Consider the following 27,009-nt stretch of genomic DNA (forward strand, 5'->3'; position numbering starts at 1 on the left):
ATGGAAGGCTCCAACGGATTTGGGATCGATTCCCTCCTTTCCCACCGGCCGGGGAGCCCGGCCGGGCCCAAAGGGGACCCGCTGATGGGGGAGTGCCGATCCCCCTTGGAACTAAGCCCCCGCTCGGAGCTCAGCAGCGGCTGCCCGTCTCCCCCCTCGCCCGGGCGGGACTGCTTGGAGGCTCCGCGGCAAGGGGCGGCGGCGGCGGCGCTGGACTCCCACCTCCAGGCCGGGCAGATCTCGGCCCCCTCCCAGTCCAGAACGGTGACTTCCTCCTTTTTAATCAGGGACATTTTGGCCGACTGCAAACCCTTGGCCGCCTGCGCCCCTTACTCCAGCACCAACGGACAGAGCGCGCAAGAGGCGCCGGTTCGAATCCCCGCCAAGGCCGGGGAGGATTTCCGAGACAAGGTCGAGAAGAGCAGCAGTAACTCCTCTTCAGACTCGGAATACAAAGGTAAGCGGAGGGTCTCCGACGCGGCTTCCAGCGGGTCTCGCCCGCCCCTTCCTACCTGGCACCCAAGGCGGGCGCACCTTCGCTTTGTTCCCTGGCCCCGCTGGCTTTGCCAGGGCCGGCCAGCCCAGTCCTCCGTTTCCAAGAGAGGTCAGCCTTTGGCAAGCCCGGAAGCGAGGCATAAAGGAGAGGGGCATTCTCTCGGGTTGGTCCCCGCGATCTCCACTTTCAGAGGTATACTGCCTCTGAATATGGAAGTTCTCTTTCAAAGGGGGAAAAGATTTTTTTTTAACCGTGTTGGTCTAGTTTGGGTTTCTCCTGATTCCTTTCTTTTAAAACGACTATTCGGTTCAAGGTGCTCATGGCTAGGTTCTGCCCGTAAAATGAAAAATACAGTGATTCACAAAAGCCCCAGAACTTTAAAGAAAACATTGGTCTGAAAATTGATCAGGCTGAAATATAGGTATTACAGGGGGATTTCCACTCTAATATCGTTATTTCAGCCTGATTAATTTACAGACCAATGTTTTCTTTAAAGTTCTGGGGCAGACCCCTCTTCGTGAAGCTCGGGTCCCCCCCCCCCCGCAATTTCACCCTTTCAGCGTCTTTTTAGGGCGATTTAATTTCCCGTCCGCTCTCAAGGACAACCGCCGGGGCCTCAGGACGGGAGAAGAGACGCCGCGTCTCAGATAAAGCGGAAGAATCGGCACCTTTCCCCCCCCCGCCCCCCAAGGGAGGGTCAACAATATTTCTAAAATAGTTTTGTTACCGTGCGAATGCGTGACAGATGAATCGATAGCAAGCGGCGAAGTCGTCGGTCGGGGCGGGAAATCTTGGGGCCGGCGGAGAAGAAGACAGGCAGGCGCTTCGGAGCCTCTTTCGGAAATATCTGATTTCCGATCAATCCTAATCCTGCCCTGAACGATCGGCGTCCTGCCCCGGGAGCCACTGGTGCACGGGAGGTTTCGCCTCGGCTCTGCCGCTCTCGAGATGCACATTTTCCCCATCAGTAGAAAAGGGCAAGAGTCTAGTAGCACCTTAAAGACTAACAAAAATATTTTCTGGTAGGGTATGAGCTTTCGTGAGCCACAGCTCACTTCTTCAGAAGTGAGCTGTGGCTCACGAAAGCTCATACCCTATCAGAAAATATTTTTGTTAGTCTTTAAGGTGCTACTGGACTCTTGCCCTTTTCTACTACTGCAGACAGACTAACAAGGCTACCCACTGTGAATTATTTTCCCCATCCAAATTCTCAAAACTCAACAATAAGCCCCCATGCAAAGCTTTGAGAGTTCGGATGGGGGAAAGGTGCATCTCGAGAGCGGCAGATCCGAGGCAAAACCTCCCGAGCATAAACGGCCTGCTGCCGGTCTCTCCTCGGAAACTTTCCGAAGGGAAAACGCGCCCCGAGTCGGCGGCCACTTCCAGGCGAGCGGACTGGCATCAAGGGCGATCTTGCGGTGCCGGCTAAGGAAAGTCCAGGGCATGGCGAGAAATCTTGCATTTTGGCCGGGCTTGCTACCTTCAAAACAACACGGTGGGGGAGGGGGGGGAGAAGACTTTGATCTTAATTATTATTATTATTACTATTATTTCTGGGAGACCATTTTCTGCCCCACAACACACCTATTCCAGGTTGTTCTGTGTATCTCCAGACTCACAAACAAGAGCAAAACCTCTTTTTTAAGGTCCCACAGTCCGAACCTAGCCATATTGACGCGGCAGAAAGTCTCAGCGAGTTAGTGACCTTTTACATTTACACCGAGTAAGGTTCACATTCGGCTTTCCCAGACTGAGACTGTCGCCCCAAGCTCCTTTTCTCGTGAGTAAGTCACCTTGACTGAATGGGAACGGCTTCCAAGTAAGCATGTACTTTAACGATTCCTTTGGAATGACCAATCGCAGGACCACACTAAAGCACAATGGCCAAAATACTGAATACTTAATATATTCCCCTTATCCTTTAAATCAGGCAGCCAATATATATCGAGTAAGTACGTGTAGGATCGGGCCTCCAGGTTAGATTTGACTTCAGCCGAGGAATCGGGGCGCAAGACGAGCCCGAGCCCAACCGGGCTTACTCGCGAGCAATCCTGCCTTTCCCTTTGGCTGGCTACGACTAAATATACCAAAGCTTCCCCTACTGAAGCAGATGATGCCAGCGCTTCTGTTTAAGGCCACGTCAGCCTAATCCGGGGTGGCGGATTCGTGAAGAAAAGAGTATGTGAATGCTCCAAACCCGTGTCCTGGCAACCTTGGCCGGCGCCTCTTCCGGACGCTTTGATGCGTTCCCTTTATTCCGGCCTCTCTGCCCGGCGGTTTCTCTGGCAGGATAAATAAATACTTGTTTTTTAATTTCTTAATTTGGGAAGTATAAGAATGGCGAAAGTGACAAACGTGGCCTCGAAAGCCAGGCCCTTTTGGAGAAATATAACCCGGTTAAAATATACATATAAATGCAATATCTCCGCTGCGGTGCGTCTGGTTCCAAGTCAGCCGGGATCGGCCTTCGAAGTTGTCGGCGGGTCTCCGACCGGCCCCAAAGCCCCAACGGAAATGACACGTTGCTTTTGACCCGCGCAGAATTTACTCGGGAGCCCGTCGGCTTTCGAGTAAACCTGTCCCGGGATCCGGCTTCAGCCTGCCCCTCCCCCGACGCCCCAGGCAAAGCAAAGAAAGCCAAGCTCCTTCCAGAAGAAACGGACGAAAGGGAACCCCAGAGGCCCAGATCCCCACCCGCTCACAGCGGAGAAAAAACAGAGGCGCTGCAGGAGCCGGCCGGGTTCGGCCCTCTGCAAAAGCCCCCGGCCTCGCTGGGCCCCGCCCAGCAGGTCTACTAGAGAGTAACTCCCGTTGTATTAAATGGGACTTACTCTCGGGAAAGCATTTTTAGAAGGGCGTTTTTCAAACCCACTGGGATCACCCCCCTCGACACGTGGCAAAAGCCCCGGGCCGCCACAAGAGGAGGGGAAGGCCTGCAGGAGGGAGCAGGAGCGCTTGGCCCTCCATCCCGGCCCTAAGAGGCGCCCTGCCTCTGGCCCCCCTCCGCCTCTCAAGACCAATGTAGTCGAAATCTCTCTCTCTCTCTCTTTCTTTCTTTCTCTCTTTCTTTCTCTCTCTTTCCCTCTCTCTTTCTCTCTTTCTCTTCCCTTCTCTTGCTCTCTCTCTCTTTCTCTCTTCCTTCCTTCCTAAAAACAATCCCCTCCATTGTGCTTGCGGCCAGCCCTGGAAGGCGCTTGCTTTCCTTCTAGGAGTCTCAAATTCGATTGGGGGGGGGGAGAATGAGATCGAGCCCCCAGGAAGGATTCCTCCTGCCTTTCCAGCTGACCTCCCGCGCAAGCTGGTCTCCCTCGCCTTTCTTCGGCCCTCCTGCCTTCTGCGCTCCGGCTCCTCTCTTCTTCTCGCCACCCTCTCCCTCGCCGGCTTTCCCCCATCTCTCCCCGAAGAACTTTGCCCCCTCCCCAAATTCCAGTTCGCAGATCTTTCCCCCTGCTTCCCGCACCCCCTTCCCTTCTCCCCCAGGGCAGGACGCGTCTCCCCTGACCCTGCAGGGTCTCCCAAACTCCGGCTCAACCGCCTTCCGGACGCCTCTCGCTAGGGAGCCTTCCACCCGGCGTCTTTGGGGTCTTTTTGCTTCCCCACCACCACCATCCCAGAGGTCACAGGCCGCTAGTCCTAAACCCACAGAAGAGAGAAGGGAGCGACTGTTGCGCTGCTGCGGCCGGCGGCCAGAGGAGCTCAGGTTTAAGGGGCGGGCGGCGGGTTTGTGGTCGGCGGCTCCCCCCCCCCTTCCTCCCTCCCTCCCTCCCTGGTGGCTCAATTAAGCGGATTATTGTCTTCCTACAGAGAGGAATCAGCGGCCTCGCTCCGTCGCGCCGCCACCCTGCCGTTGAGCATCACCCCCTGGCCAAACCCAAGGCGGCCGGTTTCCCGCAAGCGGCGCGGGGCGGCCTTTTTGCCAAGGGAGGCGCGTAATCTCCTGAAGAGCACCCATCAAGGGTGGGGAGGGGGATCAGGGGGAGGGGGATCAGGGGGGCTGCCCCGGAGGGCCTCGCCCGGCTGCAGCGGCGGCTGCCCTCCGGCTTTCCGCCGCCCGTCTCCACGACAAAGGGAGGAACCGGCTCGACGCCGGGTTTCACCGCCGTGGCTCCCGAGGGGCCGTCCCGGATCGGGGGGAGAGCTGCTCCGAAGGGAATGTATGCCTGGGAGGTTTTGCCTTGGGTTTGCCCCTCTCCAGAGGCACCTTTTCCCCACCCGGATTCTCCAAACTCTGCTTATTTTGGAGTTTTGAGAATTTGGATGGGGGAAAGGTGCCTCCAGAGAGGGGCAAATCCAAGGCAAAACCTCCCTTGTGTAAGCCTTTCCCTTGAAGTCCCGCGATCCAAACGCTCTGAAAAGTATCTGATCCGGTGCAAAGGGGGGTGATATTTGTCCCCCACCCGCACCCCCCTCAGGGGTTCTGGAGGGTGCTTTCAGATATATCGGAAGGCAAAACAACAGCGACTTGAGGGGTCACTGGAAAAGAAATCGAAACATTTTTTAAAAAACGCGCTAGGGGGGAAATAATGCCAGTATTTACAAGGAAAAACAAACCCCACAAAACAAGGCAATAAAATGCTTATACTAAAGATATTTTTTCATTGTCCTTGGAAAATCAAGAGCCTTCTTGGGAGCAAGCAGAAATTTCCTTTGGCACTAACACTAACGGTTAGGCATCTCGCCGGTAATTCTTTATACAGCCCTACTGCGTCGAGTGTAGGGCAAGGTTGGGGAAATCGTGGGTTCGAATCCCCATGAAGGTGGCCGGGTACCCCCAGTCTCTCCCCACCCCTTAATTCAGAGGGTTGTCCTGAGGATAAAATGGGGGGGGGGTCACTGCACCTTCCAGGCCCGAAGCAGAAGCGATCATTTCTGACTCCGGGTGCTGGAGAGGCCCGGCTGGGACCCCTTTCTCTTCTCGTCTCGTTCAGGAAAGCTTTCGGCAACGCGAGGTGGAGGAAAGCAACCGACCCAGCCCCCTCCTTCCCCAAACCCTTACGGATATTGCACCCCCCCCCCAAAAAAAAAAACACCCCTATCTGGGAGACATGATAGAGGTCTATAAAATGATGCATGGTATGGAGAGAGTGGACAGGGAGGAGCTTTTCTGCCTCTCTCATAATACCAGAACGCCGGGTCATCTGCTGAAGCTGGAGGGTGGGATTCAAAACAGATAAAAGGGTTTCTTGACACAGCGCATAGTTAAACGGTGGAACTCCCTGCCCCAGGATGTGGTGATGGCTGCCAACTTGGAAGGCTTTAAGAGGAGAGTGGACATATTCATGGAGGAGAGGGCTATTCATGGCTACTAGTCAAAATGGCTACTAGTCACGATGTGTACCTGTTCTCTCCAGGATCAGAGGTGCATGCCTATTCTATTAGGTGCAGGCAGGATGGTGCTGCTGCAGCAGTCTTGTTTATGGGCTTCCTAGAGGCATCTGGTTGGCCACTGTGTGAACAGACTGCTAGACTTGATGGACCTTGGTCTGATCCAGCAGGGCTTTTCTTATGTTCTTATGAGCATGCCTATTATATTAGGTGCTTTGGAACACAGGCAGGACAATGCTGCTGCAGTTGGCTTGTTTGTGGGGCTTCCTAGACGCACCTGGTTGGCCCCTGTGTGAACAGACTGCTGGACTTGATGGGCCTGGGTCTGATCCAGCAGGGCTTTTCTTATGTTCTTATGACTCTCTTTCCCGGGTCCGGGATCCCGGGAATGAAACAGGCCGCTTCGCCTTGGCATCGCCCGCCGAGGATGGAAGGCAGCAAACGCGGGAGTTCGGAGCACGTCGGGAAAGGGGGAAAGGGGGCGAGTCTCCGGTAAGGCAGCCAGCACACTGAAGTCCCTCCGGATCGGGCCAAGGTATTCCCTTGCCATTCCTGGCACGCATGCAGGCCTAGCGCCTTTACTCTGAAGTAAACGCCGCAGTTCCCAGTTCTTCTCTGGGCTGGCTCCGGCCTCCTTCTGCGCGGTTTGCTCGGTCCCCAGGCCGGGCGAGGCGCTCCGAGCAAATTTGGGGGGCAAAGGCCAGTCCTTCCAGGGGAAGGGGGAGATCTTGGCCTAAGCGGCTCAAGAGGGAACCCAGGCCTCCGAGGAAGGGGGCCCTCCAAAGAACCACGGAAGAAGACAAAACTGGAGGATCCAGACCGAAGTGGAACCGAATTAATGGGGTCCCTGGTGAAACAAGAGGGAGGTGCCGGGGCCAATGGATTGATTAGTAGATGGGGTAAAAGGTTTGGAGGTTCCCTTTCTCAGGAGGTCGAAGAATTAAATAATATTCTTAGCATTGCTGATTGGCAGCCGGTCTTCTACTCAAAAGTAAGCCCCACTGAACTCAATGGGGCAGCTTTCCAAAGCAGGGGCCCTAGAATCGCAGCCCCATCCGGTTTCCTGTAAAAGGAACAAGAATGCTTCCCCCTCTGTTAAATCGCCCCCCCCAACGAATATTTATGTTATTTAGAATAAATCAATAATTACACGTCTCCCCCTGTCATTTTTTTGTTTGTTTGCCTTAGAATACTTGAAATTAACTTTGTAAGAATGGCTCCGGCTGTTGTTTTTCTTACCGTCAACCACTGATAACGAAACGCTCCGCGGATTTACTTTAAGAACCTGTCGGGCCCGATCCAGCCAGTAGGAAGCCGGTGAAAGCCCCCTCCCCCCCCTTCGGTGCCAGTGGGAGAGCTGGGAGCCCGTGCTTGAGCCCCCTGCTCAATTCAGTGGGACGTCAAAGGGCCTGCCTTGGGGGGGGGGGCTCCTCTGGCCGGCGGGGGGGCGAATAGATTCGGAACAGAGTGCCGCTGGGAACGACTTTTCCTCGCCAGGCCTGCAGCGGGGGGCGGGGGGGGGGTCTAAATGGCCGCTCCGCGATCTGCCGCCAGCTCTGCCCTCTACGATCTGCAGATCTGCCGCCCGTTAGAGCTATGCACACGGCGGTTGCTAATGGCTATGCAAACAGGAACGAAGGAGCAGGCGAGTGGAGTGTGTGTGTGGAATTTCTCCTTTTGCATCGAACCGTGAATAGGCATTTTAAAGGCGATCCTGGCCGCCGCCCCCTCCCCCCGCTGCCCAGAGCTGGAGGCCAACTCGGGCGGAAGTTTCTGGCCCGCATGAAAGTCAGCGCCCTGCTTTCAAGGCCACGACCCCGTCGCGGGTGGGAGGAAGGGGAGGGCTCCCTCCGGCGGTGTAAAAGGAGTGGCGGCTCCTGACCTCGTGGCTGGCTCTCCAGCCCCCCCCCCCTTTATTTACTGCGGCAGCCCTGCAAGCAAGAAGCGCTTCCTTCCCTTGCCAGCGTGGTGTGGTGGTTAAGAGTGGCGCGGTGGACTCTGATCCGGAGAAGCGGGTTGGATTCCCCCACTCTTCCACAGGAGCCGCGGACGCTAATCTGGTGAACTGGGTTGGTTCCCCCACTCCTACACACGAAACCAGCTGGGAGACCTGGGGCTAGTCACAGCTCTCTTAGAGATCTCTCAGCCCCACCTCCCTGGCATGTGTCTGTTGTGGGGAAGGGAAGGGGACTGTAAGCCGGTTTGATCCTTCCTTAAGTGGTAGAAAAGGGCCAGAGTCCAGTAGCCCCTTAAAGACTAACAAGACTATTTTCTGGTGGGGTATGAGCTTTCATGAGCCACAGCTCACTTTAAGGTGCCACTGGACTCTTGCCCTTTTCTACTACTGCAGACAGACTAACACGGCTACCCACTGTGAATTAAGTGGTAGAGAAAGTCGGTATCTAAAAATCTTCTTCTTCCATGCGAAGGAACTTGGTAGTGTGAGGACTTGGGGGGAGTGGTCGTGGGGAGGGGGTTTCCAATTGTGGCATGTCCTTTTCGTCAAGGGCTCTTGCCGTCCCGGCTGCCCGCGAAGCTCCCTTGCCCGGGACGCATCTGCTGGGCGTTGGCAATCTGCGGGCCCGGTCACCAGGGGCCCCGATCCGGCGCAGACTCGGCCGCAGCGCTTAGCGCGCCTCTTTGGCCAGTGGAGTTTACGGCGGCGTCAAACGGCCTCGGCTGGCTCTGCTTTCAACCTCGGGACGTTTCCTCGGAAGTCGCTCCGACCGTGTTGAGTGAGGGCCTGTTCTCGCAATATGGGCCCAGACGGTTGGGGCCTAGGCGGTTTACTCGGAAGTAAACCATGTCAGCCATGACTTGGCGGTGCTTTCCACCCCCCAGATCCCACCCTCTGCTTCTTGGTAAGAGTAATTCGGGTTGGCAGCGATCTTTCTAAACGTGCTTACTCCGGTTGGTTTCAATGGGATTTACTTCAGAGTAAAATTGCTTAGGACTGTTATACCCGTGGGGTCAGCCCCGTTGAACTCGCTTACCGGCCCTCCTTCTAGTGCTGTTTATGTGTTTCTGATGGGCTTGTTTTCTCATTTTAACTGTGTTTTTTAATTGCTATCCCGTGTTGATGTTCTGATGTTCACCGCCTGGTGGACCCTGGCCGGGTGGAAAGGCGGCATAAATTTTGTTTTACATATATAAACAATCCTTGGGGATTATTCAAAGCCTCGCGTGTCTTTCACACTGTTGATATGTTTTTGATAGGATAGTTTTATCATTTTAACTGGGTTTTTTAATTGCTATCACGGTTGAATGTTCTGATGCCCACCGCCTGGCAGACCCTGGCCTGGAGGAAAGGCGGCATAAACATGCTTTAAATGCATAAATAATCCTTGCGGGTTAGTCAAAGCCCCGCGTCTCTTTCCCACTGAGCCAAGGGGAGTCTCCAGCTCTCCGGCGCAGCGCCGTCGGGGCTGGGGCAGGAGACGCGCCCGGTGGATCGGGCCCCAGCCCTCGGCTGGCCTTTCTTCCCGTCGCTGACGGCGCCCCCCCCCCCCGCTTCTCTCCCCTTGCAGTGAAGGAAGAGGGGGACCGAGAGATCTCCAGCTCCCGGGAGAGCCCGCCGGTGCGGCTGAAGAAGCCCCGCAAAGCCCGCACTGCCTTCACCGACCATCAGCTGGCCCAGCTGGAGCGCAGCTTCGAGAGGCAGAAATACCTGAGCGTGCAGGACCGCATGGAGCTGGCCGCCTCCCTCAACCTCACCGACACCCAGGTGAAAACCTGGTACCAGAACCGCAGGTAAGAGGCGCGCCAGGCCACCTAGAGGTGGGGGGGAGGGAGGGAGTCTTAATGCGGATTAATTACCCCGCGGCCATTTATGCTGAAATGAAATGTTTAATACGGTCCCAGACCAACAATAAAAACTTTTACATAATAAAACAGTGGCTATATACATCAATACATCAATAAATATATAATCAAACATTCGTAGGGGAACTATTAAAAACATAGGCATAACTAGAGCACAGTTAAAACTCATTCGTTGGGTTCGACCCATGCTCGTCTAGCCTTCATGATTCGCCATCCAAATTTGGCCATTTTAAAAGTTAGCTCAGAGTCTTTAACTGAGAGCAAGTTAGAAAGGCGAGTCGCTCTAGTGCTCCCTGAGTGGTCAGCTATTACAAGGGAAGGCCATTTATGCTTGGTAATTAGCAGCACGTTCCAGGCTGAATTGCCTCGCATTATTTTTTTTTTGAGTTTTTCACTCTGAACTTTCATTCAGGAAGCAAGTGCGAAACAGGCGCATACCTGCTTCGCATTTCTTAAGAGCTCCTTTCACGCGACCTTTTGTGTTTGCTCCGCCCCCGAAGACTCCCCTCAAGGAAGCATGCAAAATCACAGCCGCCCGTTGGAGCTATGCACACGGCGGTTGCTAACGGCTATGCAAACAGGAACGAAGGAGCAGGCGAGCGGAGTGTGTGTGTGGAATTTCTCCTTTTGCATCGGACCGTGAATAGGCATTTTAAAGGTCGCATTTAAAAAAGAGCTTTGAGCGAGCATCAAAACTGACCCTGCATAAATGGCCGTGGTTCTCAGTGCGGATCAGTTACCCCCCCCCCCCCGCCGCGGATCTCTCCTGCTTCCGTCCTATGCATTGATGCATGGGAGGTTTGGCTTTGGATTGGCCGCTCTGCAGATGCACATGTTCCCCATCCAAATTCTTAATTGCATGGGAGGTTTTGCCTGGGATTTGCCCCACTCTAGGTGCGCAATTTGTTCCATCTGAATGCTCAAAACTCTGCATGGGGGCTTATTTTTTAGTTTTGAGCATTTGGATGGGTGAAATGTGCATCTAGAGAGCGGCAACCCCAAGGTGAAACCTCCCGTGCATAAATGGCCTCCAAAATAAGCCCCCATGCAGAGTTTTGAGAATTCAGATGGGGAAAATGTGCATCCACACAGCAGAAAATCCAAGGCAAAATCTCCCATGCAAACAATTCGAATCTGCCTCAGCGTTGGTGAAAGGGGGGGTAATTACCCCGGAAGAAAACGATTGGGAACTAGGGAAAGGGAATATCAGAGGCAGGGTTGCCTGTTCTGAAAGCGGAGGGTTGCCCATCTGGAAAGTAGTGAATCAGACCAGCTTCCATATTGCTCTAGGCAAGCTTGCTGGTTATACAGAGCTCTTGGATTAATGAGAGGGAATGTTGGTTATTTTATTCTTTGTTTTAAACTGGAAAGGTTTCGAACTATATCACTGGAAGCCACCTTGAAGCGCCAGGGAAGGCGGGATATAAATGCCTTGAATTTATAAATATAAATTAACGCGGGCTGAGCCCTCCTGAAACGCTGTGTGAACGCTAAGGGCGGGGCCATTTGGGCAGAGAAGAGGGGTCTCCGCGGGAGGCAGACCGAAGCGGTTTTTCTCCCAAAAGTATCTTTGAAAAATGACTTCAAGACCCGGGCCTTGAGCTGAACAGAAAACAGGGCCCGTTAGCGGGTAGAGGCGGGTGACAGATTCTTGCCGTGACCCGGGAAGTCAAAAGGGTCCTTTTCACACGTTACGCAGAGGCAAACGCCGTTTCGCACTCCGGGTGTACAGTCAGCAGGTTCCCGCGGCCAGACCCGGCTGCCTAATGCCTGTTCCTGTATGATACACGTGTTTGTCACAATTTGCACGGGTCACACGTGCGTCAGTATATAATACCAGAGCTGCTCCATTTCGGCTTGCCGGGAGTCTCCCCTCCCCCCCAGCTTCCGCGTCTCTTAACCCTCCTTTGGTCCCAATGCAGCCTCTGAACAAAAGGGAGTAAGGCCATACTGGCTTCCGACACCGTGGTCGGTATCTGCGGGGGTGGAAAGGGAGAGCCGCCGGGGCGCGGAGGCAAGCGAACCCCATTCCCCCCCCCCAAAAAAAGACCCACGCCTCCCTTAGGTGATACTCAGGATCCCGCCGGCCACGATCCTGCAAACAACGACCATGTCTTTGGAACCGTTGCAGCCCCGTCCTCGCCAGTCCCTTTCTTTATGCAAACGCAGCAGCAACCTGAGTGTTGACAGGATCCAGGGCTCCGATCCTGCAAACACGTATCTACACGTACGCTGCGTTTTGCACGTCTGTTCTGTATCCCGGCTTGGCTTGCGCGCGCGCGCACACGTGCACTATATGTTTTTGACAAGTGAGGACCCGCAACTGAACGGACGGACCTATTAATGTTGACAAATAATTTCCTGGGAATTTCCCCCAAAAAATCTATCTGTGTGGTTTTGCCTCTGCGATGATTCGACTCTGCGGGTCATCCCTCGAAGCTGAAGCGACGCCTGAACCGGCCACTGGTGGGACCTCTCCTTGGGCTGAAAACATTCGGATTGTAAAAACTTTCTTTCACACATGCTGAATAATGCACTTTCAATCCACTTTCAATATATTTTAACGATTGTTTGCAAGTGGATTTTGCTGTTTCACACTGTAAAATCCAGCTTCAAAGTGCACTGAAAGTGGATTGAAAGTGCGTTATTCAGCATGTGTGAAAAGCACCCCAAGGTTCTGTTCTATCAGAACCCCAAGGGTCGGAAAAGAGGTCCAAATGTATTGTCGCCCCTTCACTTTGACAGCAAGTCTTAGACGCTCTCTTCTCAATTGCCTGGGCCCAAAACATCGTTTCCGATTCCGTGACTAGGTTACCTGGTCAGGGACAATCCGCGCTCCCTGACGCGTGTCTACGGACATGGAAACCGGAGCGGCCAACACAAATCACAGCCGCAAATCACAACTACAAAGAGGGCGGGGGGGGTGAGCTTAATCTAGGTTCGGGGAGGGGCGCTTCAATTTCTCTCCAGATGGATCCGGATTCGGGCTGTCAATAGCAGGATCCAGTCCTGAAAAAGAAACGTCAATGTTCACACAACACTAGCTGCCCTTTCCGTGTGTTCCTCACACCAACCGGCCTCTGCTCGCCTGTCCTTGAGTTCAGACATGCTAAAAGGAAACGGCGTCTATTTTTATGACACCCCCCCCCCCACCTCAGTCACGCAGGTTCCGATGGTAGCGTTTGGACGGGCCAACTCGAGACTCCGTGCCAGGCCGCAGGATTTGAATTCGAGCCTTCAAAGTGGCGTCGCAGATTTAGGAAACCTCTCAAGCAGGGCGCTTTTCACACATGCCAAATAATGCACTTTCAACCCTCTCCCAATGCACTTTGCAGATGGATTTGACTGTGTGAATTGGCGAGATCCACTTGCAAACGATCATTAAAGTGCCCTCGGGGAGGCAGAATTCTTTCTGGGTCCCACAAAGGCGCACCCATACCTTACCCCTTGCACACACACCCTCCTCCTGCTAGGGACACCCCACCCCACACAATCTATCCAGAACGCTTAAATCCGGGGGAGAGTCATCCAGGGCTTCCGCCAGGTTTCAAACGGGCCCGACTTCTCCTCTCTGCCTTTCACGTGTTCCTATTTGTTTCGAAAATGTATATGTCGCCTGTCCAGAAAACCTTCTGGTGGCGGCTCACAAAATAAAAGAGGATAAAAATCATAAAGCAGCAAATAAAATTAACAAACAGATAAATACAAAAAGAAGTAAGGAGCTTTTTAAAAAACGCCGCCGCATTTTTATAAAACCACCAGCCTGACACAGAAACGCAGTCGACTGAAGGCTTTCCATTTGGATTGACACCGGGCCAGGGATTTCTTCCTGTGAGAATCATCATCATCATCATAACAAAGAATAATCGCATCTAAACAAGGGTTTTTATGGCGCTTTCCGAGCTCACAACGCTTTCAAGCACTACCTGGTTCCAATCTTTACGACAGCCCTGTGGGGTAGGTCGGTATGATTAACTCTGCAGGGCTGGACTCTCAGCTTGGCTGGCTGAGAGGAGGCTCGATCTGGAGGGCTTCTGCCTTACAAGCCGTTCGCAGCTCCCTGGGGCTCCGGTCGGTCGGGTAAAGGAAGGGTAAAAAGGTCACATCCCGACGTTCCCTAGGCAGACTTTGTTTATGGGGTGGTTTGCCAGTGCCTTCCCCAGTCATCTTCCCTGTACCCCTAGCAGCAAGCTGGGTACTCGTTTTACCGACCTCGGAAGGATGGAAGGTCGAGTCGACCTTGAGCCGGCTACCTGAAACCGACTTCCGTCGGAATCGAACTCTGGTCGTGAGCAGAGCTTGGACTGCAGTACTGCAGCTTACCATTCTGTGACACGGGGCTCCTAAAGGAAGGGTAAGTAGCAAGAAAAGCTGCCAGCCCAGCCTCCGGGGTCTTCCAGCACTCCTGCTCTTCCCAGGAACATGAAAATGTAGAGCCAGTTTGCCTCTGACCATGTGCAAAGTATTTTTTCTCTCTTCCCTATCCAACCTACACAGAACTGGTCAAGATTTCATTCTGGGAGCCAGATTTCATTCTGGGGGTGTGACTTCCCAGCTTGGCCCAATGGGGGGGTACCCCAATTTATTTGGTACAGTGCCCCAGTCCCTTATCATGAGTATAATGGTTTTCATATATTTGTATGGTATGTCTTAGGTATGTCTACCCCATTTTCTCCCCAACCTGGACCCAAAGCACTGTTCTCCTGCCCGTTCTCTTACACTCAGGCCAATCCTGTGAGGTAGGCTGAGAGCAAGTAAGAAGAAGAGTTGGTTTTTATACCCCACTTTTCTCTACCTTAATGAGTCTCAAAGCGGCATACAATCACCTTCCCTTCCTCTCCCCACAACAGACACCTTATGAGGTAGGTGGGACTGAGAGTTCGGAGAGAACTGTGACTAGTCTAAGGTCACCCATCAGGCTTCATATGGAGGAGTGGGGAATCAAACCTGGTTCTCCAGATAAGAGTCCGCCGCTCTTAACCACTACACTGCGCTGGCCCAAGGTCGCCCAGCAAGCTTGCATTACAGAGTGTGGATTCGAACCTGGGTCTCTGGGATTATTATCAACACTCTAACCACCACACGCAGTCTGATCTGGAGAACTAGGTTTGATTCCCCACTCCTCCACATGGGTTGCAGAGGCTAATCTGGTGAACTGGATTTGTTTCCCCACTGCTACACATGAAGCCAGCTGGGTGACCTTGGGCTGGTCACAGTACTGTCCAATTTAGAGCTCTCTCAGCCCCACGCTACCTCACATGGTGTCTGTTGTGGAGAGGGGAAGGGAAGGTGATTGTAAGCCGGTCTGGGTCTCCCTTAAGTGGTAGAGAAAGTTGGCTTGGCATATAAAAACCAACTCTTCTTCTTTCCTGTTCTCATGCAAGAAATAGAAAAGAGCCAGAGTCCAGTAGCACCTTAAAGACTAACAAAATTTATCGCAGGGTTGGAGCTTTCTTTCTTTCTTTCTTTCTTTCTTTCTTTCTTTCTTTCTTTCTTTCTTTCTTTCTTTCTTTCTTTCTTTCTTTCTTTCTTTCTTTCTTTCTTTCTTTCTTTCTATATTTTATTAACATTTTCAGGGGGAAAAAACAACCCAAATTACATATACACACATTCACACAGTTTGTACTCCTTCGGGGAATCTGTCTCTTTATTTCAAATAGTAGGAGCTTTCTTGAGCCACAGCTCACTTCTTCAGATGCAGCTAGAATGTGAGTCCATCTATCCTTAAGTAGAGAGAATGAATTAGACACACAAAGGCAGTGTAAATGAGGAAAGCAAGTACATGACGTTAGCAGGCGTGATTGGATTAGGTGTGATATGCAGAGGGTAGTAGGCCTGGACTGCCAAAAAAAACTAATCAGTGGGTTCTAGCTCAAATCAAGCTTGAACTGACCTAAAATGACTAAACTGAGGCTGTCATACTTTGGTCACATTATGAGAAGACAAGACTCACTGGAAAAGACAATCATGCTAGGAAAAGCTGAAGGCAGCAGAAAAAGAGATGGACTGACTCTATAAAGCAGTGGTTCCCAAACTTTTCCGGCCACCGCCCCCTTGGTTCCACAAACTCAACCTCAGCGTCCCCTACCCTATCCTATAAAAAGCATTATTCAAAATAGGGGTTTGAGTGACTCACTAAAGAAGATAATAACAATAACATTTCAAAACAGTAACAATTAATTGCACATTCAAAATAAAATTAAAAGTTTTTAGCTGAAATTAATTCAACAAAACTGATGAACTTGATCCAGTGGTACCAGCTCTTCAAAGTCTGGGGGCGGGGGAATTCGGATAGTTTCCACCAAATTTGCCAGCATGGTGCCATAGCTTGATGAGTGAACAACACAGTTGAAAGGGCCCACCTCTAGCCCCCCCTCCTTGCCTCTTAGTGTCCCCCCTAGGTAATCCCACTGCTTCCAGGGGGTGGTACTTCCCACTTTGGTAACCACTGCTATAAAGGAAGCCACAGCCCTCAGTTCGCAAGACCTGAGCAAGGCTGTTAAAGATAGGACATTTTTGGAGGACACTGATTCATAGCGGTGCCATTAGTCGGAAGCGACTTGGCGGCACTTTACTCACTCACTCACACATACACACACACACAAACACACACAAACACACGGCGTGGAGAAATCAGCATTGGTAATGAGACAGGAATCCCAGATCTTTGTTAAGTCCAAATGACGCCTGCTAATGTCACCTACTTGCTTTTGACATTTACACTGCCATTGTGTGTCGAATTCACTCGCCTCTATTTAAGGATAGATGGACTCACTTTCTAGCTGTTATCTGAAGAAGTGAGCTGTGGTTCACGAAAGCTCACACCCTGCCAGAACTTTTGTTAGTTTTTAAGGAGCTTCTGGACTCTGGCTCTTTTCTACTGCTGGTGACAGACTAACCCGGCTCCCCATCGTGATTTATCTTCATGCAACAAATTAACCCTTCCGGTGGGCATTTGTGGGGGGTGGGGGTGGGGGTGGGAGAGGAACCAACCGGCTGCTTCCCCGGCTAAAGACACCGCCGCGCCGCACCCCCGGGCCCATGAATGATGCATGCCCGGGACTGCTGTGGGCATCAATAATTAACCGCAGTTACAGTAATTACACAATTATGATGACGATGAATAATTTACTCGGGAAAAGAGGGCGTCACGCGCTTCGCCGGCAAACGGCACCGGGCAGGAGGAGACTGCTTTGGCCCGGCCGATCCAGAGACCCGGTTCCGAAGGCGCCTGGGGCAGCTGGCCCGGTGGAGGCAGGACAGAACGTGGGAACCCCGCCCGCATTTCGCAAATGCTTTGCACGCGTTCAGATCTATCTATCTATCTATCTATCTATCTATCTATCTATCTATCTATCTATCTATCTATCTATCTATCATTTCCTTCCTCCCTCCCTCCCTCCCTCAGCTTTGGGCTGGGCGATCCAGAGAGCTGATTCCGAAGGCGCTTCATGTACCTGGCCCAGTCGAAGCAAGACAGAACGTGGGAACTTGCGCTCATTTCGCAAGTGCTTTGCACGTGTTCAGATCTATCTATCTATCTATCTATCTATCGATCGATCGATCGATCGATCGATCGCTGTTAAGGATAGGGCATTTTGGAGGACATTGATTCATAGGGTCGCCATGAGTCGGAAATGACTTGACAGCACTTAAGGCGCACATCTATCTTTCTGTCTGTCTGTCTCCCTCCCTTCTTTCCTTCCTTCGACAGAAATAAACCAATCCTCTTTGGCTTCCTGCCTGGTTTTAGGAAGCTGACCGCAGCGGCTGGACTTCAGCCTGAACGAGCACCCGAGTTTCGCTTCTTTCCCGCCTCTCTGGCGCTGGCTTTGATACCTTCGCCTTTCTTTCCGCGCCCCTCCCAGGGCTTTCCTCTCTCTTTCTTTCGCGCCCCCCCCAGCACTGGCCGCCTCGATTGCATTTTCTTCGGCCAGGGGGCAGGTAGGTTTGTTCAGAGCCCATCGAGTTCAAACGGCAACGGTATGTCTTTTGGTTCGGCAAGCAAACCGGGGCGCGCCAGCTTCGGGGGCTCCACGGGACTCTTCGTCGGGACGGCTTGAAGCAGAATGGATCGCAGCCTGCCTACGAGTTCTGGGGGAGTCCAAAGCCGGCGCCTCGGTTCGTGGAGCGCGGCGGGCCAATCGCGAGTCTGGAAGGCCGTCTGAAGCGAGTTCCTGCTACGGTTTTCTTAGTTTTCACCGCAAGGCTTAAGGGCGGAGATGCTGGGCGAGCTGGCTGAGCAAGGAGCCCCGCGGGACTTGAGCGGGACTTCTTTCCGAGCAAGCGGGCATCGCAGCGGATCTAAAGCGATCCGAACCTTGTTGTTTTTTTTTAAAGGTCCATCGACTCGCCATTGATGCAGGAGAGGTTTCGCCTGGGATTTGCTGCTCTCGAGATGCACCTTTTCCCCCCATCCAAATTCTCAAAACTCAACCCTAAAGCCCCCCTGCAGAGTTCTGAGGCTTCGGGTGGGGGAAAGGTGCATCCAGAGAGCGGCACATCCCAGGCGAAACCTCCCGGGCATCAATGGCCCACAGTGAATTGGCGAAGAGTCGAGTTTTCGTTGGAAACCTGCACAGGGATTCGGTGGACCGGGCTCTTCCCAACGCCCGGGTTGTGAGAAGGGGCTTCTGGCTCCGGAGGTGTCAGCCAAGGCCGGCCGGCCGCACCGGGTGGTCCCCATGGGTCCCAGCTGAAGGGGGGAGGGGATTCCAGACCCCCGCCGCGATTTTCAAAAGAACAGCTCTGTTCAGATCAGCAAGCCACCGACGGCAGAAGGGATCGCCCGCCTCCTCCAGAGGCCACGATGCCCCTCCCTCTTCCTAACCACGTCTCTCCACCCCCTCCAACGTTTTGACCTGTTCTCAGATTTTTAATCCTGTTTGGGTCCTCGAGCCAGACGTTGGGTTCAGACGTGCTGAATTCCACGCGTTGCGGTAAGAGTCGGAAAACGAGGCCAGAGCCCAAAGAGGGTTTCTTTCTTTCCGTCTCTGGCTTCCTAAGGAGCCATCCGCCCCTTTCTAGCCCAGCCCCCGTTCCCCACCGATGCCCAGAAGCCCCCTCCATCCTAGAGTTTGGCTTCCACAGGTACAGTGCCACTAAACATAGAAGCTCCATTAGCGAGATCCTGGCTGACAGTCATGGTTCAGCCCTGCCCTCCGCGAATAGTTCCGCCGATTCTGGCGGCGAGGGATTCTCCAGGTTCATTTATCCACGCGTGAATAAGCGCTTTTCTTTCCTGAATCCAAGACCCTTCATCTCCTTTCGGTGTCAGGAGGGCCCAAGCTCCCCTTTTCGAGCCCTTCATCATATTCTAGACCTCTGCCATTCATGCTCCCCCCCCCAACTAAAAAGCCCCCTTCTTCGTGGGGAAGGTGTTCAAAGATAGAAATCGAACCACCTCCCGAAGGTATTTCTTTCACGCTTTCATTTCGAGCATATACCGCTTTTCCGATTCGCTCAGACGACCCTTTCCCCTTCCATCTGCCCGCCTGGGGACAGGCAACCGCGAGATATTTTCCCATCGACAGGAAAATCGTGTTAAACCCCGTGCTGCGATCCAGAACCGACCGTCGGAAGGGGCCCCTGGGCCGCAAGCCCGTCAGCCGCACGAGCGATGGAACACCTGTCCCCGTTTCCTTTGAAAGCGTGTATGTGTGTATGGGCGTTCACGCGTCCATTGAAGAGAGGGGGTCCTTGGCATGATTGCATGGTTCCGTGCCACTTCATTACGGATTATTCGTTTGTTAAACGCTTCCCGGTCCGTCGGATTCTGTCAGATTTAAAACACCGTAGAGACAGATCAGGATGGGTGTTAGTCTGTCTGTAGCAGTAGAAAAGTGCAAGAACCCAGTAGCACCTTCGAGACTAACACAATTCCTGGCAGGGTGGGAGCTTTGGTGAGTCACAGCTCACTTCTTCAGACAGCTGTGACTCACCAAAGCTCCTGCCCTGCCAGGAATTTGGCTAGTTTCCAAGGTGCTACTGGGTTCTTGCGCTTTTCTGTTAAAACACCATTCCCCATCTTTAAGACGCACTTGCAGTTAACGGCCCTATATAACTCGCCTAACCACGGCTGCAAAATTCGCCCATGTTTTAAGGCGGGTGAATTTCCCTCTCTGAGCAGCCCGGATCGGGCCTGTTGGAAATCCTTCCTCCTCTGATGCGTTTTCTTCACTTTCTGCATGTCGAATCCAGCTCCTGTAAAATAAGTCTTTGGGAAAAGGTAAAAGGTGAAGGTCCCCTGTGCAAGCACCGGGTCATCCCTGACCCATGGGGTGAGGTCGCATCCCGACGTTTTCTAGGCAGACTTTGTTTACGGGGTGGTTTGCCAGTGCCTTCCCCAGTCATCTTCCCTTTACCCCCAGCAAGCTGGGTCCTCATTTTACCGACCTCGGAAGGATGGAAGGCTGAGTCGACCTTGAGCCGGCTACCTGAAACCGACTCCCGTCGGGATGGAACTCAGGTCCTGAGCAGAGCTTGGACTGCAGTACTGCAGCTTACCACTCTGCGCCACGGGGCTCTTTGGAAGGGAGACGACGACGACGACGATGACTACTACTACTACTACTTGGGTTGTTGGGTTCTGGCCAATAGTTCAAACACACTTTAACGACAATTCTCTATGGGCAGGAACTAGTCAGACACAAGCACTTTAAGGCTCATTGATTAAACAAAATAATACACCATAGGGAAGTATACGTTTTCTCGAGAGTAAAGTCAAGACTCGTTCCGTGGGGTTCGTTCTTCGGGAAGTGCTCGCCTTAAGCACGTGCGTAAGGTTTCCGACGCCATCCCTGGGAAGTAGCGTGCTTTAGCTGCGTTCACACAACCCTCTATAACCGAATGCTTACGAGTGCGGCTGGCCCCTTGGCGGTTCTGCCATGTGGGGAGCGCGTCGGGAGGGGTGGAAGGACGGGTCGCGGGTCAGGAAGCGCGTTCCGCCCACAGGCTTCCCTTCCCTTCCCTCGCAGCGCCTGGAAATGTCGGGTCAGCCGCACGTGTGACTGCGCCGCTGCCTCGACACGCTGGGAGCCGGCGGGCTCATGTCGCATGGCAGCGGGGAGTGGAGGCGGCGCGCTTGTCATGTCGTACACGAGAGAGGCCGCCGGTGACTCTTGTCACTTTCCACGCCTGGCTTCCCCCCGACGGAAAGCGGCGCTTCAGAAAGGGGAGCGGGGAGGGGTGGAGGGGCGCTGGGGTGGGGGCGCGGAGCAACTGCCCAGCCAGAAAGGCAAGGAGAGGGGAGGATTTTACCTCCCCCCAAAAAATCAGACCATCAAAGTCAGTATTGTCTACTCAGTATTGTCTACTCAGACCGGTAGGGCTCTCCAGGGTCTCAGGCGGAGGTCTTTCACATCACCTGCTTGCCTGGTCCCTTTAACTGCGGGTGCCGGGGATGGAACCTGGGATTTTCTGCATGCCAAGCAGAGGCTCCACCACTGAGCCACAGCCCCTCTCCTCTGTCTCTGTGCCCCTCTGCCTTTCAACCCGATGGGTTCCAGCTATGGAAATGCCCTTTCCACCAACGGTGCCGGGTGCTGTACACTGTTAAGGCCAGATGGTTTATGAGTTGGGCGATCATTCTCAAGACCCCCCAACCCAATGTGTGAACTTGCGCGTTTGACTCGGATGTAGATTGACATTAAATTGTGGAACTCCCTCCCCCAGGATGTGGTGATGGCTGCTAGCTTAGAGGGCTTTAAGAAGGGAGTGGACATATTCATGGAGGAGAGGGGTATTCATGGCTGTTAGTTAGAATGGATACTAGTCATGCTGCATACCTATTCTCTCTAGTATCAGAGGAGCATGTCTATTATTTTGGGTGCTGTGGAACACAGGCAGGATGCTGCTGCTGGACTCGTCTTGTTAGTGGCTTCCTAGAGGCACCTGGTTGGCCACTGTGTGAACAGACTGCTGGACTTGATGGGCCTTGGTCTGCTCCAGCAGGGCCTTTCTTATGTTCTAACTCCATACAGACTTGCCCGCTGAACGTGTGAAATGCCCCCTCTTTTTGAAGGTAAACACCGTTTCTGGGTTAGATGTCTGAGGATCCCTGATGGAGAGCAAGGTGGTGTAGTGGTTAGACTGTCGGACTGGGATCTGGAAGACCCCGGGTCAAATCCCCATTCTGCCTGGCGAAAGCTTCCTGGGTGACCTGGGGCCAGTCACACACTCTACCTCAAAGGGTTGTTGTGAGGATTAAATGGAAGGGTGGAGAACAATGCAATTCTTTTGGGGCCCCATGTGGGAGAAAGGAGAGGATTAGTTGAACTGAATAAGAAATAGACGAAATTACTGTTTTGCACATGGAAACTATCGATGATGCGATTTGCCCAATAGGAGACAGGAATATTTCCACCCAGAAGGCTATATTCTGGTATTCTGACATGGCAGCCTCTCCTTTCCTGGTTTTTGAACCCCCTTCCTGACTTGGAACAGCTACAGTGGTCGATTACTCCTTACACTCCCACCGCTCGATAAAGAATTGCAGATCTGACATCACAAATGGATCACCTGGTATTTTTTTCCCAGTGGAGCCAGTCCACACATTCAGGTGCCAATCCTCGACCTGCTTTCCTCCTCTGATGCGGGCAATATTCGTTAGGGTGTGAATGGGCCCTGGAGGGATTAGCACGTGATAAAGACGTGTAGGTCCCTCCCCCATCGCAGAAGACAGGCCAGTTCACACGTGCAGCTGCGAATCCTCCATCCGCTTTCCTCCTTTGATGCGGGCAATATTCATGTGTGTGAATGGACCCTGGAGAGGATCGCATATGCTACAGAACTTGTAGGTCCCCCTATCACAGATGACAGGCCAGTTCACACGTGCAGCTGCTAATCCTCCACCCGCTTTCCTTCTTTGATGCATGCCTATTCTCTCCAGGATCAGAGGAGTGTGCCTGTCATATCAGGTGCTGTGGAGCACAGGCAGGATGCTGCTGCCGTCATCGTCTTGTTTTGGGGGCTTCCTATAGAGGCCCCTGGTTGGCCACCGTGTGAACAGACTGCTGGACTTGATGGGCCTGGGTCTGTTCCAGCAGGGCCTGTCTTATGAAGGATGGGGCTATCCATGGCTACAAGCCAACATGGATACTAGTCATGATGTGTACCTGTTCTCTCTAGGATCAGAGGAGCATGCCTATTCTATCAGGTGCTGTGGAACACTGGCAGGATGGTGCTGCTGCCGTCATCTTGTTTGTGGGCTTCCTATAGAGGCCCCTGGTCGGCCTCTGTGTGAACAGACTGCTGGACTTGTTGGGCCTGGGTCTGATCCAGCAGGGCCTTCCTTATGTTCTTATGATGCAGGCAATAGTCATTAGGGTGTGAATGGGCCCTGGAGGGGATAGCAGGTGTTACAGAACTTGTAGGTCCCCCTATCGCAGATGACAGGCCAGTTCACACGTGCAGCTGCTAATCCTCCACCCGCTTTCCTTCTTTGATGCATGCCTATTCTCTCCAGGATCAGAGGAGCGTGCCTGTCATATCAGGTGCTGTGGAGCACAGGCAGGATGCTGCTGCCGCCATCGTCTTGTTTTGGGGGCTTCCTATAGAGGCCCCTGGTCGGCCTCCGTGTGAACAGACTGCTGGACTTGACGGGCCTGGGTCTGTTCCAGCAGGGCCTGTCTTATGAAGGATGGGGCTATCCATGGCTACAAGCCAACATGGATACCAGTCATGATGTGTACCTGTTCTCTCTAAGATCAGAGGAGCATGCCTATTCTATCAGGTGCTGTGGATGGTGCAGGATGGTGCTGCTGCCGTCCTCTTGCTTGTGGGCTTCTGTGTGAACAGACCGCTGGACTGGATGGGCCTGGGTCTGATCCAGCAGGGCCGTTCTTGCGTTCTTACGATGCAGGCCATAGTCACGAGGGTGTGAATGGGCCCTGGAGGGGATAGCACGTGTTGCAGAACTTGCAGGTACCCCCATCGCAGAAGACAGGTCCGTTCCCACGTGCCGAGGGCCGTGGTAAGCGCAGGGGTGCCCAGCCGCCCGTCCCCGGTTGCAGGAGCGGAGCCGGCCGGCCGGCCCTTCATTCATTCATTCATTCATTCATTCATTCATTCATTCATTCATTCATCCATCCATCCATCCATCCATCCATCCATTCATTCATTCATTCATTCATCCCCCCGCGCTCTTTTCTCGCCCGCAGGACCAAGTGGAAGCGGCAGACGGCGGTGGGGCTGGAGCTGCTGGCCGAGGCGGGCAACTACTCGGCGCTGCAGCGGATGTTCCCGTCGCCCTACTTCTACCCGCAGAGCCTGGTCTCGAACCTGGACCCCGGCGCCGCCCTCTATCTCTACCGCGGGCCCAGCGCCCCCCCGCCGGCCCTGCAGAGGCCGCTGGTCCCCCGGATCCTCATCCACGGACTGCAGGGGGGCAGCGAGCCCCCGCCGCCCCTGCCCCCCCTGGCCGGGGTCCTGCCCCGGGCGGCGCAGCCCCGGTGAGGACCGCCAGGGGGCGCCGCGGCAGGGAGACGACGGGGACGCAGCGACCCCCCCCCACCCGACCCCCACCCCCACCCCGGGGGTCCCTCCGGCCTGGACTTTGGAGGGGAGCCTCCTCGGGGGAGGGGCAGCAGATCGCGGGGGGCTTGGCGACACGCATCCGGCGGCGGCAGCAGGGGGCGTTCACACGACCACCACTACGAAGCGGGGAGCCGCCGGGAGCCTGCCGGTCCCACGCCCGCTTTCCAAGCCGGGGGCCGCAGCCCCGGCCTCTCCCGAACTCGCAGACCTCCGTGGGCGCCTCCCTCCCCACTGGGTTGCCAAGTCTTCCCCCTTGCGGGGATCCTGTGTCTTTCCCTACTGCTGTAGCTCCCCACGCCAAGAAAAAAAATTCTACTCTTTTTTTGCAGTGCACAAACTCCCCACCCCGCCTCCAACTCCCCCCTTTCATAAACTCCCCCCTTTCATACTACACCCTTCTCCTTCCCATCTGATATGGCCGAATTAGTTTGCAGCAGCAAAGTCCACCAGGAGACTTGTGGTGTCTTCAAGACGGCCGGATTTCTTGTGGCTGGAGGTTCCGCAGACCGGAGAGGGCTGAGATAGAGAGAAGAGGCCCTGCCTTGCATGCACCGAGCCTCTGGTCCGGAAACCTCTGCTGCCAGATTTGGGGCTCCTTGAAGCAGCTCCAAGATTCCTCCACCCACCCACCCACCCCATGCCAGCAACTCTCCAGGGTCTCCGGGGTCTCAGGCTGAGGTCTTTCACATCACCTACTTGCTTGGCTCCTTTAACCTGGAGATGCCAGGGATTGAACCTGGGACCTTCTGCATGCCAAGCAGATGCTCTGCGACTGAGCCACAGCCCCCTCCCCCTCCCTCTCTCTCACACACAGGCCAAACCTAGGATTGCCATATCTAAGTTGGGAAAGTCCTGGAGATTTGGGGGTGGGGCCTGGGGAGGGCAGCGTTTGGGGAGGAGAGAGACCTCAGTGGGTTATAATGTCATAGAGTCTATTTTCCAAAGCAGCCATTCTCTCCAGAGGAACCGATCTCTGTTATCTGGAGATCAGTTGCAAATCCGGGAGACCTTCAGGCCTCACTTGGAGGTTGGCAACCTTATGGCACCCGTTTTTGTTTCTAATTGGAGAGACTTTCCCCCTGCCCCCGAGGCTCCTGTTCCCCCTCCCCCACAAACAAAGAAAGAGGAAAGTTGGCCGGGCTCTTCCTTGGAAACCATCACCGTTTACAGACCTCTATACAGATGTTGCTATTTATTTTTTGAGTCTTGGTTGACAATTTCCCACCTCTTCCACCCATCCGAGCTGGACTACATTGCAGGTAGTGGCCATCATCTTCCAGAAAGTAAGACCAGAGTCCACCTACTTCCAGTCTAGAATTGGGGGGGGGGAGGGTTTAAAAAGAGCCAGCTGGCCCAAATTCTATCCAGATGCCCCACAAAATACAGAGAGAGTGGCAAAGGGCAGGAGAGTCTAGCCAAATGTAGATAGACACCGAGCTCTGTTTGTCTCTCCTCTCCTTTAACAATGGATGCAGCCAACACAGTCCACCAAAGCTGAATGCAGTGGGGAAAATTAGTGCATCAAAGTTGTGCACATTTACTTGGGAGTAAGCCCCATTGGCCTGACCTGGATGGCCCAGGCTAGCCTGATCTTGTCAGATCTCAGAATTGAAGCGGGGTCAGTCCTGGCTACTATTTAGTTGGGAGACCTCCAAGGAATACCAGGGCCGCTATGCAGTGGCAGCCCTGACCTGGATGGCCCAGGCTAGCCTGATCTCTTCAGATCTCAGAAGCTAAGCAGGGTCGGCCCTGGGTAGTATTTAGATGGGAGACCACCAAGGAAGTCCAGGGTTGCTGTGCAGAGGAAGGCACTGGCAAACCACCTCTGATAGTCTCTTGCCATGAAAACCCCAAAAGGGGTCGCCATAAGTCGGCTACGACTTGAAGGCACTTTACACACACATGCAGTGGCAGGTAATGGCAAACCACCTCTGACCATCTCTTGCCTTAAAATCCTGATGGGCTTTATTGATTGATTGATTAGATTTATATCCTGCCCCTCCCTGACCAAGGTCAGGCTCAGGGCAGCTTGCAACCAGTATAAACAAAATCTTGTACAGTCAATTAATAGTCATATTAATATATACAAATTACCATTAAAAATTCCAGTAAAAACCAGAAGTTACACAATATCAGGTCCAGAGGCGACAGTGGTCTTTTATGTATGGCTGTTTCACTTGCCGTCACCCCTCTGATGACTTCAGGTCTTTGTGTGGATTATGCATGCCGTTTCCGACTGTCAGAGGTCACCTCGCTCTCCCCCTGCCTTTCCCCGCGTTTTGCCCGCGTTTTTAAATTCAAGATATAACAGGTCCCTCAAAACACAGGCAAAACGCAGGGAGAGAGAGAGGCGACCTCTGATTATCAGAAACCCTCAGTCATGAGAGACAGGCGGGTGGGTGAGATGAACCAGGCTAACTGCACAGTGAGCAGGAACAGGGAGGCCAGTTTTGATGGAAACCGTTGCTGCCCTCAGCCACAGCCCTGGGGGAACATCTCTGTCTTGCAGGGCCCTGGTCTCATGCAGTGGCGGACCTACATTTTTGGGATCCTGAAGCTTGAACTATTATGGGGGCCCCTTCGCAACCAGCAACAGTAGGGTAACACCCCACAAGGTCCAAAGGGCCTTGCTGCCCTTTCAAGGACTTCAAGGCCCAAATGGCGGAGAACCGTGTGGTCAGACGAGTGCAGCCTGAACTGAGAATTCAGATGTCTTTTTATGGTTCTGATGGGCTCTAGCCTAAGGGCTGAGCTATAGAACTATTAAGCCGTGCACCAATGAAGGATTTGAGGATCCAGCTGCCAAAATGTAGGCTATGAATTGATTCTGT

At 53.5% G+C, this 27,009-nt stretch overlaps 1 protein-coding gene across 1 annotated transcript; it reads left to right on the forward strand.

Annotated features, from left to right (window-relative positions):
• Positions 1-24,097, forward strand: BARHL1 (BarH like homeobox 1). Its single transcript, XM_056860779.1, has 3 exons — positions 1-457; positions 9,349-9,571; positions 23,803-24,097. Exons 1-3 carry the CDS (start codon positions 1-3, stop codon positions 24,095-24,097), a joined length of 975 nt encoding a protein of 324 aa, XP_056716757.1.
• The last annotated feature ends 2,912 nt before the right edge of the window (positions 24,098-27,009 follow it).

The sequence above is a fragment of the Euleptes europaea genome, chromosome 14 (assembly GCF_029931775.1).
Source record: "Euleptes europaea isolate rEulEur1 chromosome 14, rEulEur1.hap1, whole genome shotgun sequence".
Taxonomy (NCBI): Eukaryota; Metazoa; Chordata; class Lepidosauria; order Squamata; family Sphaerodactylidae; genus Euleptes; species Euleptes europaea.

Excerpts from the sequence above, each read along its gene's own strand:
- BARHL1 (XM_056860779.1), top strand. The coding sequence starts at position 1 with ATGGAAGGCTCCAACGGATTTGGGATCGATTCCCTCCTTTCCCACCGG. Across the intron at positions 458-9,348 it reads TTCAGACTCGGAATACAAAG|TGAAGGAAGAGGGGGACCGA; the intron begins GTAAGCGGAGGG and ends CTCCCCTTGCAG. Across the intron at positions 9,572-23,802 it reads ACCTGGTACCAGAACCGCAG|GACCAAGTGGAAGCGGCAGA; the intron begins GTAAGAGGCGCG and ends TCTCGCCCGCAG.